At 35.9% G+C, this 19367-nt stretch overlaps 1 protein-coding gene across 1 annotated transcript in view; it reads right to left on the reverse strand.

The window, feature by feature from the left end:
• LOC115215365 (mucin-2) overlaps window positions 1-19367 on the reverse strand; it is a 510799-nt gene that overhangs the window by 13114 nt on the left and 478318 nt on the right. Inside the window, exons 35-44 of the mRNA XM_029784514.2 lie at window positions 18257-18428; window positions 17044-17345; window positions 13234-13531; window positions 12018-12124; window positions 10368-10478; window positions 8475-8523; window positions 7341-7528; window positions 4243-4341; window positions 3112-3169; window positions 775-1142 (exon numbers count right to left, since the gene is read on the reverse strand). Of these exons, the coding sequence (XP_029640374.1) occupies window positions 775-1142; window positions 3112-3169; window positions 4243-4341; window positions 7341-7528; window positions 8475-8523; window positions 10368-10478; window positions 12018-12124; window positions 13234-13531; window positions 17044-17345; window positions 18257-18428 (1752 nt within the window). The remainder of the gene's footprint in view (window positions 1-774; window positions 1143-3111; window positions 3170-4242; window positions 4342-7340; window positions 7529-8474; window positions 8524-10367; window positions 10479-12017; window positions 12125-13233; window positions 13532-17043; window positions 17346-18256; window positions 18429-19367) is intronic.

Raw genomic sequence — 19367 nt, forward strand, 5'->3', positions numbered from 1 at the left:
ATACATAAATACATATACATAAATACATATATATATATATATATATATATATATATATATATATATATATACATACAAACAAACAAACAATGGGGACTTAGTTCACAAGTGATAAGTAGAAGATATCTACTTTGTTAAAGTGTCATCTATAGGGTAGAGAGTAGTAAGAATGGCAGCTTTATAGACTTGTACTTTGGTGTCAAGTTTGATGTGTCTTTCATTCTATAGGTGATGACAGAATTTGCCAAATGCGTTGGTTGCCTTTGCAAGACAGTTAATGATTTCATCATAAAAGGAAGCACTCAAATTCACTTTACTACCAAGATATGTAAATGACTTCACATAATTTAGGCTTTTCCCATCAACCTGTATAGAAGTGTCAGGAAAATTGTGAACCAGTGGCCTCTGCTTGACACCTCGAATTTGTGTAGGAGTAGGGCAAAGTTGGTTAAATAAGAATTTAATTTGGTGAGACTACAGGCCTAAGGATTCTATGTATAGACAGAGTACTTGATGCAGGTCAATATTAGTAAACGTGGTAAATCAGGTGTTATAGATATCATATGTGTTGATTTTCTTTGTATTTGAACCAATGCAAGAACTTAAAGGACTTGAAGAATTTGTGTTTGCAAACACAAATTCTTCAAGTCCTGTAAGTTCTTCCAAAGACATTCAGCTACAACAATTTGAACTTATTTTTCATACCTGATAACATTAGTAGTCAAATAAATCATATAAAAAGAATATTTAACATATGTGCAATGAAATACTTACAACTTGTCTTGCAGCATAAAATTTTTCATCACCAAATGTTACTTTGATTTGTCTTATACGTGAGGCACTGTACTTTAGTTTGACCCAAGTAACATCCTCTTTGGCAGATATTTCAATCGTCTGGTCTTCATTCGTGCTTCCAATGACCCAAGATTTATTGCTATAAAATGCATCTATTGCATCTTCATTTGAAGATTTCATAATAAATTCTGTTCCAAAGTCTTTTAATGATATCAGTTTTTCAGTACATGAGATGCTGTCACACTCACTCGTTTCAATGATGCATTCATTTGGACACAAGGGATCTTCGTAAGTTCCATTAATTACCGTACAGTTTCTCTTGTAGGGAACATTTGGAGTTGTTGACTCTAAAAGTAAAAACAAAATAAAATACAAATTTAATGAGAATAAAATTGTTTTATCAACACCATCATCATCATTTAATGTCTGTTTTCCCTGCTGGCATGGATTGGACAATTTGACAAGAGCTAGCTAGAGGGCAGTACCAAGCTCAATTGTCTATTTTGTCATGGTTTCAACAGCTGGATGCCCTTCTCAATACCAACCACTTTACAGAGTGTACAGGGTGCTTTTTTTGTGGCACCAGTACCAGTGGGGATCACAAAATATATTGTGAATTTGCGTGTGGGGCTTGAATGCCACATCTGCTATAAGCCATGCATCTGTATTTGATTAATATTCATTAATTGAGATAAGTTCATGTGTTGTGAGAATAAGTAAGGTCCGATATTTTAGGCAGAGCTCTTTGAATTAAAAAGTGCAAATGCATATTTTCTTACAAATTTTATTTATTATTTTTTCTACTAATTCAAATTGTTATTTTTTTTTTTAATTATATTTCAAACTTTAACACATTAAACTAGCACCCACATCAAGTGAACTAACTGTGATTTTTTTTTTTTTTTTTTGTCAAAACAACTAAAACAACCAAAACTTAAGTACAGTATTTTTCTGTTCTGAAATCCTCACTCTGACATTATACTTTCCTTCAGAGAACTGATAGTTCATTTTGTTGTATTCCCTTTCAAAAACAGAATTGGTTCAACAAATCAGAAGACTGTGTTGTGCTCCAATGTCTGTTTTGGTATGGTTTCTATAGTTTGATGCCCTTCCTAATACCATCCATTTTACAGAGTTTATTGGATGCTTTTTTCATGGTACCAGTGCAAGGTAAACTAAAGAAACTTCACAACTGAATGGGAGTATAGAATAGGGAGAGATAGCTCTATGGTTGGTTTTGAGAGGTTAAAGTATAATGCAAGAGACAGGAACAGGGTTCTTGCTACACGGGAGATACACGGCCACCTCATATTATGTAAGTGTAAGAGTAATTAACATGGAGTTGGAAAGAGAGGTAAAGATTCTGATGACAAGGTGTCAGAGTGTGCTCTCTGGATACAGGTAGGGAGTAGAAGATAGTATGAGAACAGAAAATCAGGAGGGGTAGATGAGTAGAGGTTGCAAGTGTGTGGGGGGAAGTGACAGATGGCTGGAGATGGGATTAGGAATGATTTTGGCTCAATAAGCTAGCAACCAAATCAAGTGAACTAGCAGTGTGCTTTCTTTCATAGCAACTAAAACACTGCCAGAACGTTAATATAACATCCTTAACTTTTGAGGATATATATAACCTTTGAAATCAACCAAATATAACATCTTTAACCTTTGAAATCAACCAACCCTGATATTGCACTATGATCTTTCCCTACTGGCAACTGACAGGGAATTTCAAGGTATTTCTTGTTGAATATTAGAAAATATTTAATGGTCCACTAAAATATATAATGGTCCATTCTGGACCACCAAAAAGGACTTGAAGACTTAGTGTTCATTTAGTATGTTGAGGGTCAGTCAACATGGTAGAACCTTTCCATCTTCAGAATATTAATTTTTAGTTACAAATTTCAAATCCAAAGAATAGCTTAATCCTTTTATTACTATATTCCTGTTGAAATACACTACTTTTACTTCAATTTATTTAAAATATTATGAAGAATTTATTAAAATGATTTTGCAGTAATTTAAGCTAATGTTTAAAACATAAAACCTTCCATCAAATTTTCATGTTATTTCAATCACTTTAAAACAATAAATCTATGTCATTGAACCAAGGGCAGTTTCAGAGAGGTTGGTATGAAAAGAGTTAAGCACAATGGTACCACCAAGTATTGAACTTATGTCAAAGACTTGCCTTCAAGTAGATATTTTTCCCAAAACCTACAGCACTAACAATAGAAGATATTAAAATGAACTTTCACTAAGATCTCTTGCAGTTAACAATGCAATATAAAACAAATCGGCTTTAACAAAACTTACGGATTTGTACGCATTCACAGCACCTGTCTTCGTTCTCGTAGAGATTTAAATAATATCCCTGAAATAAATTTGTTTTAAATTTGTAGATTTATTGTGAAAGTTAATGAAGAGAGAATAGGATTATTGAAACAATGCCATTGAAAACCTGAATCATTAACAACACTGAAATATCATCTAAATGCAACACATTTAAATTCTTTTTAAAATCAAAATCATGAACTAACCTTTTCCAACCAAGGATAGTTATTCTAGTATCAGATATTTGAAATTACTAAATAACTAGAGGATTACAATTCTATTTTATTTTATGACAAACCAATAGTATTTATTCTTTTGCATTTTATTAATGTATTAAATATATTTTTTTCGTACATACTTCTATATTATATATAATTTATTTTAAAGTAATCTTTGACATTTGCTTCTTTTCACTTTACTAATGATTAATTAGGCAAAACACCTAAGCTCCATGCAGCTCCGGCAGAAGGTAATGGCGAACTTCTGCTGATTCCTTTGCCACAACTTTCTCTCACTCTTTCCTCCTGCATCTTACAGCTCACCTGTGATGGACCGGCGTCCCGTCCAGGTGGGGGAACCTATATGCCAAGGAAACCAGGAAACTGGCCCTTATGAGCCAGGCATGGCTCGAGAAGGAACAAACAATGATTAATTAGAAGTGTGACAAACTATCACACCTCATCTTTTCAATCTTTCTCCTTTCAAGTTCTCTCTTTTTCTCTATTGTTCTTCAGCACTCATTTTCTCTCTCTCTCTCTCTCTTTCTCTCTCTATCTCTCTCTCTCTCTCTCTAACATACATATATATTGAAAAGTTCCTGGCTTTAAGAATATCATGAAAGGCCTTGCTGGATGTCCCACCTTCTGAGTTCTTTTACAAGGCATGGAAAAACTGAAGGACTGCTGCAATAAGTGTGTGATTCTGAGAGGGGAATATGTTGAATAAAATCATAATTAACTCATCATCCTGTATTTTATTTTACTCAAATACCCATGCACTTTCTTCATATACACACACACACACACACACACAATGGGCTTCTTTCAGATTCCATAATCAAAATCCTTTCATAGAACGACTTTAGTGGATTCTGTGATAAAACATTATACTCACTGGTGGACATGTTGTTATGGGACAAGTCTTCTTACATATAGCATCCTGTGATTTACATTGGCATTTTAAGCAATCATTTACTTGCCAAGTGTCACCATCCTGAAGAGATAATTGGAATATAAACAGGAAAAAAATAAATATATTTACATATCAGTGCGCAGATATAGATACATAAATCAAGAATAATTATTTTCAAGGTGTGCTTCTAATATATTATTATTTAATTACATAAAGGTGGCAAGCTGGCACAACAGTTAGTGCACTGGGTGAAATGCTAAGTGGTATACCGCCCATCACTACATTCTGAGTTCAAATTCTGCCGAGGTCAACTTTAAGTTTGCATCCTTTTGAGATCAATAAATTAAGTACCAGTGAAATACTGAGTCAATGTAATCAACTAGCACCCTCCCATAAAATTTCAGGCCTTTTGTCTATTGTAGAAAGGATTATTTAATTACATAGCATGATAATTATATTCAAGCTTATATCTAATACTACCATATCCAGTACATTATGTTTTTGTACCAGTAATATGTAACTATGGTAGGCAATAGCAGGCAGTATTGTTAACATGCCGGGTGAAATGCTTAGCGGCATTTTGTCCAGTGGTGTATGGTCATTGTTGTATTGGGTATGCTGCCACACCCAATGCCACCAAATTTCAAGCAGAGGTATAACAAAAGTTTTCCATTAAGATTTGTGATTAAATTAATGAATTTATACTGAATTTGCCATTTTCGATGGGTGTGCAGCACACACCTAGCACACCCGGAATATACACCCCTGGTTTTGTCCATCTTCATGTTCTGAGTTCAAATTCCACCAAGGTTGACTTTGCCTTTCATCCTTTCAGGGTCGATGAAATAAGCACCTGTTTTGTACAGGTATTGATGTAATCAACTTATGCCTCCACTGAAATTGCTGGCCTTATGCCAAAATATATAACTATGATTGCTTTGGCAGCTTGTATTTATCTATACATATTGTCTTTTATCTATAGTCTAAAATGTATCCATACATAGTCTAAATCAACGATAGGGACCCAATTACTGGTGAGAATCATATATATATGAAACCAGACCAGCTGATCCCACTTTTGTTGTTTACAAAGCTATTGTATTAAAAAATAGTCTAAATTTATCTACAGAATATTTGTAGAGAATTTTAATTACTAGACTGGCTTAAATAAACACTTCAGTTTATTTTGTGGTGTGTAGGGCAACAATTTACTTTTGTAGAGATTAGGAAGTATTGGATAACACTCTGTAACAAAAGTTTTATTTTTTGTGTGTGTCTTTGGTCAATAAGAGTTATTTCCTACTTGCTTCTACCTAGAAATCAAAGTAAATGACTACTATTCCCTTCAAACTTTGCTTTTGTCACCTGGACATGTTTTGAAACTGACCTATTTTCCATTACATTTCAGACAGATTCAGCACTGAGTTGCTGAAGCAGAAATATCATTATAGCTAATATTCATCTCAATACCACAGATTTGTTTGTCAGTTGCTTGACCTTAACTACACTTAGTGTCTGACAATATGTGCATCTCTGATCATGAACAGGAGTAGTGGGGGAGCATCATAGCCATGTGTTGAGAGGGATTCTTTTGGGTTTGAATAAATGTAACAAAAGCAAAGTTTGAAGGAATTATTAACCATTTTTCATACTTTCTTGGGATAAGCAAGTAGGAATAACAATTGCTACCCAAAGGACAAAAATCGTGTTACACCATGTAATTGGTGAGTATTTTAGTTTTCAGTACTAGACTCAAATCTTCTCATAGATCCTAATCAAATATATTGGAAAATTACTCCTGAGTATTAATCTTAATTGTAACTAATGAGGAGTAGATATAGGTTGTCAGCAAGTCGATACTGCAACATGAGTTTCATTTCAATTACTTTTTGTGTCCTTAATTTCAGAACTTAATTTTATAATGTTTTGTCTTCTGAGAAGATTCTCAAGAACTACAAGTGAGCTCCAAATTCATAGCATTACAAAGAAAGATAAATCTTTTTACCCTGAGTAGGACACCAGTCTAATAACACTCACATATGACCATTTTTCATATTTTTCATATGGTACCATTTTTCAATCGAAGCAATGTAAAAGGATCTTCTCAGCAAGATTAGCTTAGTTTACTACCTTACACACTCAGCCATTTTACATTTACTTTATATGGAGATATATGGATTATGTTGATTTTCAATGATTCCAGTTATTTGCAGTAACCCAATGACCCAATAAGTCAAAGGTCATGCTCATATTCGTTCACCTAATCTCTACAAAGTCAGTATTGTTACATTAACTAAATGTTCAACAAGATACTGTATAGGGTAGTGTTTCTCAACCATTTTTTATCAATGGACCCCTATGATTTCTATTTTACTCAGATAGACCCTCATAGCTATTCAATGTTTAAAAAATCATTATATTAATTATAATTAAATATTATTAGGAATTATGTTTTAAAAAATGTTAAAATATTTTGTGTATTGTTGAAATATAAGCAATTTATTGCAGTTAAATTTTAACAAAATCTTATCTGGACCCCCAAGGGTATTATGCACTCCAGTTGAGAACATCATCATCTTTTAATGTCCGTTTTCTATGCTAGCACGGGTTGGACAGTTCGACCGGGGTCTGGGAAGCCAGGAGGCTGCACCAGGCTCCAGTCTGATCTGGCAGTCTGGAGCCTGGTGCAGCCTCCTGGCTTCCCAGACCCCGGTCGAATCATCCAACCCGTGCTAACTCGGAATATAAAAAAACAGATTGGAGGTCCTTGATATTCAATCTACTGAGAGCTGATGATAGCTGATGATGATGCATGCATTTCCCAAGGTCATTAAGAATATAAGAAAAATTAAAAAAACATGCATCAGTTGAGAATAAAGAAAGGATTTCTACCTTCTGTTCTGCAGTAATTGTCACAGTGAACAGAAAATTAAAAGCTACAGTTGGCTATTATGCTATTTGTTAATTTTAACAAAAAAATCTTATCTGGACCCTACAGGATATTATGCACCCCAGTTGAGAACCATTGAACAAAATGAAGACATTATATAGAGCAAAAGACATAAACATAATTTGCTTACATCGTAAATGGTTCCATTGAATAGACATTTGCAATCTTTCTCATCCGACCCATCTTCACAATCGACAATTCTGTTACAGCGATGATGGTGAGGCAAACATTGGGAACAATCATGACATGGGAATGTCCCAGATGGACAATGACAATCTACACCGGTGGTAGTAGGAGCTGATGGAGCTATAGTGGTTACTGAAAACAAAGTAAAATCACAGTTAGAAAACAAACAAAAAAAAATTGGTCTCATTTTCGACAAGGCACAAAAGGTTCTGTACTTTAAAAGATGAAGAAATGGGATGTGATGCTGATACATTTTGATCTGATTTCAAGGAAAACATTTGAAAAAAATGTCAAAAACTTGAACATCTCGGGACAAATACTGCAGTAACTGGCCTATCAACAGTGTATATACATTCAGTATGATACATAGATGGCTATTTTAACTAAATTCAGTCTCAATTGCATTTACTGAATTACTATAGATAATATATCAATTCATCTTAAACTTAACTGAATATGAAGACACTTGCCCAAGATGCCACTGCATAGCATTTACATTCTTAGTGGTGGGGTGGCAAATTCCTGGGAACATGGTCAGGTCACTTAGAGTAAAGGACTCAAAGTTAGAAGTGAGTATTAATAAGCTTAATCTATGAGTTCAATGATGCTGATTTATGTCAGACAAATGAGAGAGGGCTGCGTAGTACATGTTGTAGAGAATGATTCTATTGAAACTGAAAGTTTGTCTTGAGTCTCATGTTTCACATCACTGTGATTGTAATAAACATTATCAACCACACATACACTAGCACTGCTTCTATTTCGTATTTCATTTCATTGTGACTGTATTCTGGCCTAGAGATTGAAGAGGCATGAAACTCAAGTCATAAGACAAACTTTCTGTTTGGTAGCAGGAGGCATGAAAAAAAGCACTCATTACAGATAAAATGGTCGACATCAGGAAGGGTGTCCAGCCATAGAAACTGCACCAAATCAAACACTGAAGAACATGCAGTCCTTAGACCCATATGGCTATTAAATGATGAGTGTGTGTGTGTGTGCATGTGTGTGTATGTATGTATACATATATGTGTGTATACATGTATGGCTTCGTGAACAGTTCAGAAATATAACTTACTTGGAACACATGAGCAACATTCATCTGGAGGAGAAACCAGCTCAAAACCCTAAGAAAAAAAGAAACAAGGAAAAGAAAAAATAATTTGGTGTAAACAAAATTAAATGTATAATATATAATTCAATGAACAAATTTAAAAATATCCTTTATATATAATATCTTGACTAATGACTGACATAATTCATTATTAAAAGAAATTCACTTTCAGCTGTGACCAATTATTGATGCATGCTGGTGAGGAAGCTTCTTCATGGTCACTTGATCTGCTAGAAACAGCAACGAAATTTATGTATTGGATTTTGGGGGACCCCAGATAAGACTTAGCTTTTAAATTTGTGAATTGAAGCAAGAAATACATTGGAGAGAAAGTGGAAACAAACAAGAGCAAAAAGACATGTGAGTGCATGTGTGTGTGTTTTTGCACATTTGTATATGTGTTTGTGTGCATGTTTTTGTGTGTGTGTGTGTGTATTTTGCACAAGCCCAGCCAAATATTCATATTGTGGCAGGTTTTCAAGAAATCGTGGGAGTATGGTCAAGAGGATATTTTGCTCTGTAGACCTCAAAAAGACATACAACCATGTTTCATGGGACTTTTTTGAGAGTTTCTGCAGGAGTAGGGGAACAACAGACAGCTTCTTGTTGCCTTGACATCCCTATATGAATGCCTTAGTATTTGTATTTGGATAAATGGTGCTTACTCAAAACCATTTAATGTGGGTGCTGGGCTCAGCCAAGGGTGCATACTGTCACTTCTCCTGTTCATAATCTTTATGGACAAGACTGACATGCGCAGCCAGGTTGAAGGCTCAGTCAGCTAGAATTTGCAGATGATATGTTACTATTCAACTGATCAAAATGGGATCTCCAACATGCGCTTGATAGGTTTGCTGCAGACTGCTGCTCAGTAGGAATGAAAATGAGGGCTGTGCAAACTGAGACACTTGTCCTCTCAAGGAAATCTGCACAATTCACTCTACATGTGACTGGAGTTCCACTGAAGCAAATGGAGAAGTTCATGTATCTTGGAGCCATTTTCAAAAGTGATGGCAAGCAGGAAGCTTGATCAAGCACAAGAATTGCAGGAGTTGAGGCATAAAAATGCCAGCTTCTGCACTGAGACATCAGTAAAAAGGAGGTAGGTGTAAAAGCCAAACTCACCCTCTTCAATTCAGTGTTTGTGCCTACCTTTACCTATGATCATGAATCTTGGATAATGACAGAAAGAATCTGATCACAAATACAAGCAGCCAAGATCAGGTTCCTCTGAAGGGTCTTTGGAGGTAATGTTACTTGATAGAGAGTGTAGCTTGGAGATCAAAGAGGTGCTACAGGGAGAGCTGCTACATCTCCGAATTGAGAGAACATAGCTCCAATATAACAGACATGTAGGAAGAATGTCTCAGGAAATAATCACTGGACAGGTTTTGCAGACAAAAACCAACCAGCAGGAGACCCAGGGGTAGGCTCTGTTTGTCAAAGTCCTTTCATCACCATTCATGACCTCATTAATGACCTCCAGATCTACTTCAGATCTGTCTTCAACATATGAATTTGCATCAAGAATCTTACAAACCAAATACAAAAGCAAAGATTCATAACAACAGTATGGAACATTTTATGTTTAATATAACTTAATTGTTCATCTGTTTTTATGTTCTGAGTTCAAATTCTGCTGAGGTCGACTTTGCCTTTCATCCTTTTGGGGTTGATAAATTAAGTACCAGTTGTATACTGGGATCGATCTAATCGACTGGCCCCCTCCCCAAAACTTTCAGGCCTTGTGCCTAGAGTAGAAAAATTATATAACTTAATTGTGAATTTTAAACCTTCTTTAATTACTATTTATTTATCTAGTGCAGAGAAAATGTTCTGAAAACAGATAAAACTCACTTCAGCACAAGATTCCAAGTTGCAAATATGTACACACTCCAATGTACAGTTGTATTCATATACACATTCTTTGTTGCATTCTTCACCTTTCTGAATAAATTTCTCATGAGGCTATATATAAATATATAGAAAAATAAGTAGAAATTTAGTTGGAACTAGTACGAAATTTGAAAATATTTTTAATGTTTAGCATGAAAGATAGTTAACAGATGTTAAACAGATATTTATGGATTTTAGTTCATCTAAATGTAAGGCATTTAAAGAATGACAAGGATAATAATTAATAAAACAATAATGACAATAATAAAGAGGTGGTTAAAGACCATGGTAATGATGAGGAAGAACAGGGAAAGGATGAGAGTCATCATCATCATCATCATTATTATCATTCAACATTTGTTTTCCATGCTAGTGTGGGTTAGATGGTTTGACCAGAGCTGGTGAGGATAGGAGCTGCACCAGGCTCTGTTGTCTGTTCTGATATGGTTTCTATAGCTGGATGTCCTTTTTAATGCCAACCACTTTATAGTGTCCTGGGTACTTTTTACATAGCACCAGCATCAGTGCTTTTTACATGGCACATGAAAATTGTGGTACTAGTGATGGTGATGACATGATAACAATGATGACAATGGCTCTTGACATGATGACAATGGCTCTTGACAACAGCCAAATATCAGGAATTGCTAGATGAGGGTCTTGTCAAAAGATATCACATTCCCTTATTCTTTATTTCAATAGGGAATGAGGGCACATGTTGCCATCTACTGCTGCAACTTTCCACTGGGATTGGGGGTGCTATTTCCTGAGGAAGATTAGTTTGAGCCTAAACAACTGAAGAAGGCCATGAACAAGATAAAAACTAACTCAAGGTGACTGTGTTTGACAAGAGTCCACAGACAGAACCCTTCTGCAGGTGAAGATTAATTCAGTCCTTACTGGTGAACTCAGGCAGAGCATACAAGCTAAGGGGTGACCCTAACATATCTGTTAAAAAAAAAAAAATAAATGCACCCTTTTAAAGCCTACCCAGGCTCATGGGCCCATTTTCCCAGTTTCTGTGGCGTATGTGTTCTCCAGCTGGACGGGACGCCAGTCCATCGCAGCATTACTCATTTTTGCTAGCTGAGTGGACTGGAGCAACATGAAATGAAGTGTTTTGCTCAAGAACACAATGCATCGCCCAGTCCAAGAATCAAAACCACAATCTTATGATCATGATGCTGAAACCCTAACCATTAAGCCACGTGCCACCACATAACATATCTATTGATGATACGTAAAAAGTTTCCAACTTTAGAATGGATTTAATTGCTGTCAGAAGAGTTTGCATTGATTTAAGGAGCCCCTGCTGTTTCTACATGGAACAAAGCATCCTTTATGTTTATTTCTTCACATGATGATGATAAAAGTACCAGACAATATGAAAGTACAAGACAATGATGAAAGTACAAGACAATGATGAAAGTACCAGACAATGATGAAAGTACCAGACAGAGATGACAGGTGATCATAATAATAGTATTCTGAAATAATGTTAATACTAGCTTTGGTGATAGACACAGATGTTTAAATTTGTAAATTTATCTAACCCACATTGAAACAAAAATGTTAGCAAAATGAAAGAAGCTAAAAGTGAGAACATCTCACCTTGAATGGATGGTTTCTGTTATCATCAGTACATACACAGGTTTCTTCCTTTATACAAAAGCCAGTGGCATTATATATCATACCCTCAGTGCACTGACAGCAATAACCTGAAAAATATGATGGAATAATAAACATTCCTTCTGTTGCATCATTGTCTACACTTCCACTTCTCAATATCAATATGTATCATAAGGAGGCAAGCTGGCAGAATCATTAGGATGCAGGGCAAAATGCCTAGCAGCATTTCATCTGCCTTTACATTCTGAGTTCAAATTCCACTGGGGTCAGCTTTGCCTTTTATCCTTTCAGGGTTGATAAAATAAGTACCAGTTGAGCAATAGAGTTGGTGTAATCAATTTACTCACAACCCTGAAATTGCTGGCCAAGTGCCAAAATTTGAAACCGATACTAATATGTTTTCCCTCTCTCACTCTCTCTCTCTCTCTCTCTCTCTCTACCTCTCCCTCAGCATAGCTGAGTTTGTTTTTGCTACCACATTGGTTTTGCATTGTATCTCAGTCCATAGAATCTTAATCAAGTGTCTTCTGCAAAGAACCTTGACCAAGTGCCTCAAGTTGACCAATGTCTTGTGAGTGGATTTGGTGGATGGAAACTGTATAGAAGCCTAGTGTGTGTGTGTGTGTGCATGTGTGTTTGTGTGTGTGTGTGTGTGTGTGTGCATGTGTGTGTGTGTGTAAAAGAGGAAAGTGTCCATTGTCTTTTTCAATGGCATAGACAGAAAAGATAAGACAGAAGCTATTACTTTTTTAATGGCACAATCAGAAGAAGGATAACATCCATTACAATTTTAATGGCATAACCATATAAAAACGACAAATAGCAGCACATTTGGCCTTCTGTGTATGGCTTCTAGGTCTTTGATAATGAGAAACTGTAAATCATATGTTGATGCAATAGGAAACAATGCATCAGGGTGCAGATCTAGTCTCTGAGTAGAGAGCTGGTTTGTACGCTTGCAACAAAGTAGACTCTGCTAAAGGCATCCAATTTGTTTATCAAACTGGTGTTGAACCAGATGGAAATTCAGAGAATACAGAAACAAAACTACTGAAATGCATATATCCAGCATTGCATTCTTTCTGTCAATTCACTCTGTTTTATCTTTAGAAACAAATTATCAATAGATACAAAGTTTAAAAAAGCAAAATAAGTAAAAAACAAAACAAAAACATAATAGTATTTAGTATTGCAATACCTGAGCTGTCAATTTGATCAGCTTTCACTTTGCATTCACGTCCAGCAAGGATATCTTCACAAGTTGGTGTACAGCGGCAGATGTCATGAATTTCATTTGGTTTGTCACAAAGAGTAGGTGTTGTTGATGACAAAGTCGATGTATGCGGTGTAGTCAATGAAGGCTGCTCACAACCATTAAGAATCAGTTGGACTGTGTACACCTTCTCTGTACTTACCAAAGGTTCTAATAGTACAATTTTCAAAACTCTGATGAAGGTTTTGGAGGGAAATTTATACAGTACATCTCCTGTAAAGTACTGCAAAATTCAAATACATAGTAAGTTAGATAAATTGATGAAAAAAAATTCTGAGACATGGGTTCTTGAATAATAAAATAATTATAAAATGTTCTTTTATTTATGAGATTCTGTGGTTTAAAAATTTTTTCTTTAACCATACACATACAATTTTATATATATATATATATATATATATATATATATATATATATATCATAATAATAATAATAATATTAGGGAGTTTAGCTCCAAACATAGAGGGAAAAATTCAATTTACTATTAAATCAAATATATTTTATTTATTTATGTCTATCACTGTTTAAGTTGCATAATAGTGGTTTTAACTCTAATTCATATTATATATATATAATCAGTAAAATTTGCAGTACTATATATTTGGAAACTAAAAACAATGATTTTTTTATGGTTATTTATGACCAAGGATTATTAAAGAAGAAAATAATAACTAACAGAAACGTGCTTTTCATTTTCATATACACACACACACATTGCTTAAGAAAATCTCAAGAGAGTTGAACAGCAGAAGGTCTTCGGAGAAGGGGCCCATTTCAGCCAAGTGTTTCAGCCCTTGACCTCTTATACACTAAGGGGGCCAGGCCGCATCCAGATCATAACCCCTGAATGCCCTTCTTCTGATACTTTCAGCCATTTGGATATCAGAGACTTGTACATTTAAACTGCTTGGAGATTTCAAAAAGTTGGAACTCCTTTCAAACTTATACTTAAATAAGAAATAACATTGGTTGTCATGGTAAATACAAACACACACAAACACACACACACACATAGTATAGAGAGGGAGCTGAATTAAGGGGCAATGCACAGCTGAATCTTTGATACATAAAATGTAGCTTGAGCCAGAAAGTAAAAGTTGTATGCATAACCATCATTGGAAATTATCCTGGGAATGTTTGACCAAGAAATCAAGAGGTTAATAATTCTTGTACAATACAAGAAATATTTAGATTTCTTTAATGAAAGTACTACATTTATTCATGTATACTCTTTTTACTCTTTTGCTTGTTTCAGTCATTTGACTGTGGCCATGCTGGAGTACTGCCTTTAGTCGAGCAAATCGACCCCAGGACTTATTCTTTGTAAGCCTAGTACTTATTCTATCGGTCTCTTTTGCCAAACCGCTAAGTTATGGTGATGTAAACACACCAGCATCAGTTGTCAAGCAATGATAGGGGGACAAACACAGACACACAACCATATAGACACACATATATATACATATATACGATGGGCTTCTTTCAGTTTCCGTCTACCAAATCCACTCACAAGGCTTTGGTTGGCCCGAGGCTATAGTAGAAGACACTTGCCCAAGGTGCCACGCAGTGGGACTGAACCCAGAACCATGTGGTTCATAAGCAAGCTACTTACCATGCAGCCACTCCTACGCCTATTCATGTATATTGCACATTTTTTCCCAAATTTTTAACCCCCAAAATATGAGAAAGCCAAATTTTACTAATATTTTCACAACCATATTTGGGATAGCATGTTACATTCATTGTACAAGTTGACAGGTGTGTAATAAAGAAATTTAAATCATTATAATAATGTTACATATTTGTATGATATTCTTAATACATTAAATATTCATTGTATTTCCTGTATCCCTGTAAGATTATATGACATTGTTTTTTTTATTATTTTTTACTGTCTTAATAACAGATTAAAACGATTCAGAGATATAATGTAAAACCAAAAACAGAAACAAATGATAAAATGAACTTGATTTCTGTTTATATGCCATCCTGTACATCTTCTTTATGTTTATACTCTTTTACTCTTTTATTTGTTTCAGTCATTTGACTGTGGCCATGCTGGAGCACCACCTTTAGTCGAGCAAATCGACCTCTAATACTTATTCTATCAGTCTCTTTTGCCGAACCACTAAGTTACGGCAATGTAAACACATCAAGTGATGTTGGGGGTACAAACAGACACACATACATATATAAGACGGGCTTCTTTCAGTTTCCGTCTATCAAATCCACTCACAAGGCTTTGGTCGGCCCAAGGTTTTAGTGGAAGACACTTGCCCAAGGTGCCTCGCAGTGGGACTGAACTCGGAACCATGTGGTTGGTAAGCAAGCTACTTACCACACAGCCACTCCTACGCCTATAGCTACTTACCACACAGGCCACACACTTTGTATTTCAGTAATCTACTACACAAAAAGCATTCCAATTATGACCACTCAATTTAATATGTCTTTAATCATTTATTTTTTATTTGTTTCAGTCATTAGTCTGCTGGGCCACTACATTGTAGAATTTTAGCTCAATGAATTGAGCCCAGAACTAATTTTTTTTTTGTGTGTGTGTGTGTGTGTAAGCCAGATGAGTTGATGGCATTTGTAATAAGACAGTTGTACCACTGTTTAGACTTGCTATATTTTATTTGCTACTCTTTACTTGTTTCAGTCACTAGACTATGGCCATGCTGGAGCATCACCTTAAAGAATTTTTTTAGTTGAATGAATTCACCCAGTAGTTATTTTTTAAACCTGGCACACCTTCTATTGAGGTCTTTTGCCAACCCACTAAGTTCTGGGTGACATAGATACATCACCACCACACAAACACACACACACACACAAACACACACAGACATACACATACATAGATATCATCATCATCATCATCATCATCGTAATCATCATTTAACACCTGTTTTCCCTGCTAGCATGGGTTAGACAGTTTGACCAGAGCTGGTAAGCCAGAGAGCTGCACCAGGCTCCAGTTGTTTATTTTGGCTTAGTTTCTATGGCAGGATGCTCTTCCTAATGCCAACCACTTTACAGAATGCACCGAGTGTCTTATGTGTCACTAACATGGGTGCCTTTTTATCTCTATGCCTTATAGATGTATGAGTCCTCACACACACACACACACACATATGACGGCTTCTTTCAGTTTCTATCTACCAAATCCACCAACAGGGTTTTGGTTAGCCTGAGGCTACAGTAGAAGACACTTGCCCAAGGTGCCACACAGTGGGACTGAACTCTGAACCATGTAGTTAAAAAACAAGCGTCTTACAACACAGTCACACCTGAGCATAAATCTATATATAGATTTATCCATGAACATTATTAGGTTCAATGAAGGTGCTCTCTAGCACCTTCGTCTTTATCTAATATCATTTTAGTTGCTATATTTAAAAGACATAAAACTTGTCAGCCTGCCTCCTGGTCTCTGTGGATAAAATAGAAAAGGCATTGCTCTGGAGGACTTTGTTTCCTTATGTGTTTGATAGGACTGAAAAACAGGCTCAACCTTGTCATTTAACCTGCAAGAATTAGCAACCAAATTACCCTCAAATCACACTATGTTGTCTTTAAAAAAAGAAGCCACTTTGAAAATTTAGTTCTAGAGAGACTTTATCTGAAAGAAAACAATGGAAAGGATAGCTAGAATATTTTTGCACAACAACAAAGTCAAATTTGAAAAATATCATAAAAATAAAACTCAATAAACAATGGAAAACAACTCACAGACTCTTCTTTATTCTGGTCCACAGCAGCCCATTCTTCATTATCTTTAGTCTTAATAAAAACTGCATATTTCTTGGCATTTGTTACAAGCTTTTGGCTAAGTACTTCAACAAGTGGTTCGTCATCTGTAGCCACAATGACAATAAGTATAGGATGCAACACTAAGTCAACTGGAACGGCCCAACCAGGTCTGTTAATTCTAGCATCAGAAGCTATGCCTACTTCAGTTGGGTAGCCTTGTATTCGCTCATCAGGTATCAAAAGTGGATCCATAGATGACATCCAATCCACAACAATACATTCTACAATGAAAATGTAATACATTATCACAAATTTCAGAATAATAGGTACAGATAATAAATGGTAAAGTCATTTTCAGGATGTTGTTCAATCAATTTAACGGTGATCAAATGTTCATATATTATCTCTAACATTGTATTGTGTTTTTAATAGACATTTAACCCTTTCACATTTAAACCAGCCATACCAGGCGTAGGAGTGGTTGTGTGGTAAGTAGCTTGCTTATGAACCAATCTTATGGCATCTAAACTTTTCCTACTAGTTTCATCTCAGAAAAGAAATTGAACTTGTAACTGTACACTAGCAAAATACTCATCAATTTATACAGTGCTCACACTGTCTACAGTTGCATATTACACCATCCTGTGGTACATATTTATAGTTCAACATTGTTAGACTGGGAATTAATCTTTCAGCATTCCGATTACTCTGTCTAATGTAATGCTTATTAATTTTCATTGTTTTGAATTACTCATGAATTATCTTGCCTTAATATGTCCTATACCACTGTCACATAAAATTTTGCCGAGGTCGACTTTGCCTTTCATCGTTTTGGGGTCAATTAAATAAGTACCAGTTTCGCACTGGGGTCGATATAATCGACTTAATCCGTTTGTCTGTCCTTGTTTGTCCTCTCTGTGTTTAGCCCCTTGTGGGTAGTAAAGAAATAGGTATAGGACATATTTAACTTACTTAAATAAGCACCCACTACACTCACTGAGTGGTTGGCATTAGGAAGGGCATCCAGCTGTAGAAACACTGCCAGACCAGACTGGAGCCTGGTGCAGCCTCCTGACTTCCCAGACCCCAGTAGAACCGTCCAACCTGTGCTAGCACGGAAAACGGATGTTAAACGATGATGATGATGATGATGATGAAATAAAATCTGAATTGAGGAAAAAAGAATTCAAACCTTCAGGTGTAGTTGATGGTACTGATGGGTATGTTTGCATGGAGGGAGATATTGTCGTTTGTGTTCCGTTTAATGTGACAAAGGTTGTTGGTGTTGTTACATATGGTGATGTGGTAGTTATTGGTACACACTCAGGACAACATTTTCCAGCAGGAGTCATGAGTTCCAAACCCTGTAAATAAAGTAGGAAACTGCTTTTAATCCAAAGATTAAAAAACCTAAAACAATAAATATCTTGGAAAGCTATCATAACATGATAATACTTGTGAATGCTGACCTAGATAACGTTGTTGCTGTTGAGCGAACAGTCTTCGTTCCAGAGCTTGCAAGATGGGAGAAGTCCAAAACGAGGTCCTTTGCTATTCGTAAGACCCGCAGAAGAGAAAGCAGGTCAACCCCCGACACCGAGAACATCGACGGATGGATGAATGCACATCCAGGCTCAGCGGTTGCATAAGAAGTCGGGGACAAGAAACAGGAGGAAAGAGTGAGAGAAAGTTGGGGCAAAAGAGTACAACAGGGGTCACCACCACCCCCTGCTGGGAATCGAAACCGCGATCCTCCGACCGTGAGTCCACTGCTGTTGCAGTTTTTTTCCCGGTCAGCCCTGATTGAACAGACCCATGGTCAAAAACCTGAAAACCATAACTCATAACCATTCAAATATATTTTATGATGTACCTAAGACTAAATTATTTTGGTTACACATGCTTTCACAAAATATAAGTTAAGGGACATTCTGCTGCTATTTTTAGCAAGTTATGCAACTATATAGTGGATCCTTCTTTAGTTACAATATTGTACTGTTCCACTTGGTAAAAGCATGCTTCTTCTTTTCTTTTCTACTCTAGGCACAAGGCCCGAAATTTTGGTGGAGGGGGGCCAGTCAATTAGATCAACCCTAGTACACAACTGGTATTTAATTTATCAACCCCAAAAGGATGAAAAGCAAAGTCGCCCATGGCAGAATTTGAACTCAGAACGTAAAGACAAATGAAATACCGCTAAGTATTTCACCCGACATGCTAACATTTCTGCTAGCTTGCCACCTTAAAAGCATGCTTCATCTGAGACAAAAATTAAAAATCTATGTCATTGCTCAATCTGTTAG

Source organism: Octopus sinensis, linkage group LG9 (assembly GCF_006345805.1).
Source record: "Octopus sinensis linkage group LG9, ASM634580v1, whole genome shotgun sequence".
NCBI lineage: Eukaryota > Metazoa > Mollusca > Cephalopoda > Octopoda > Octopodidae > Octopus > Octopus sinensis.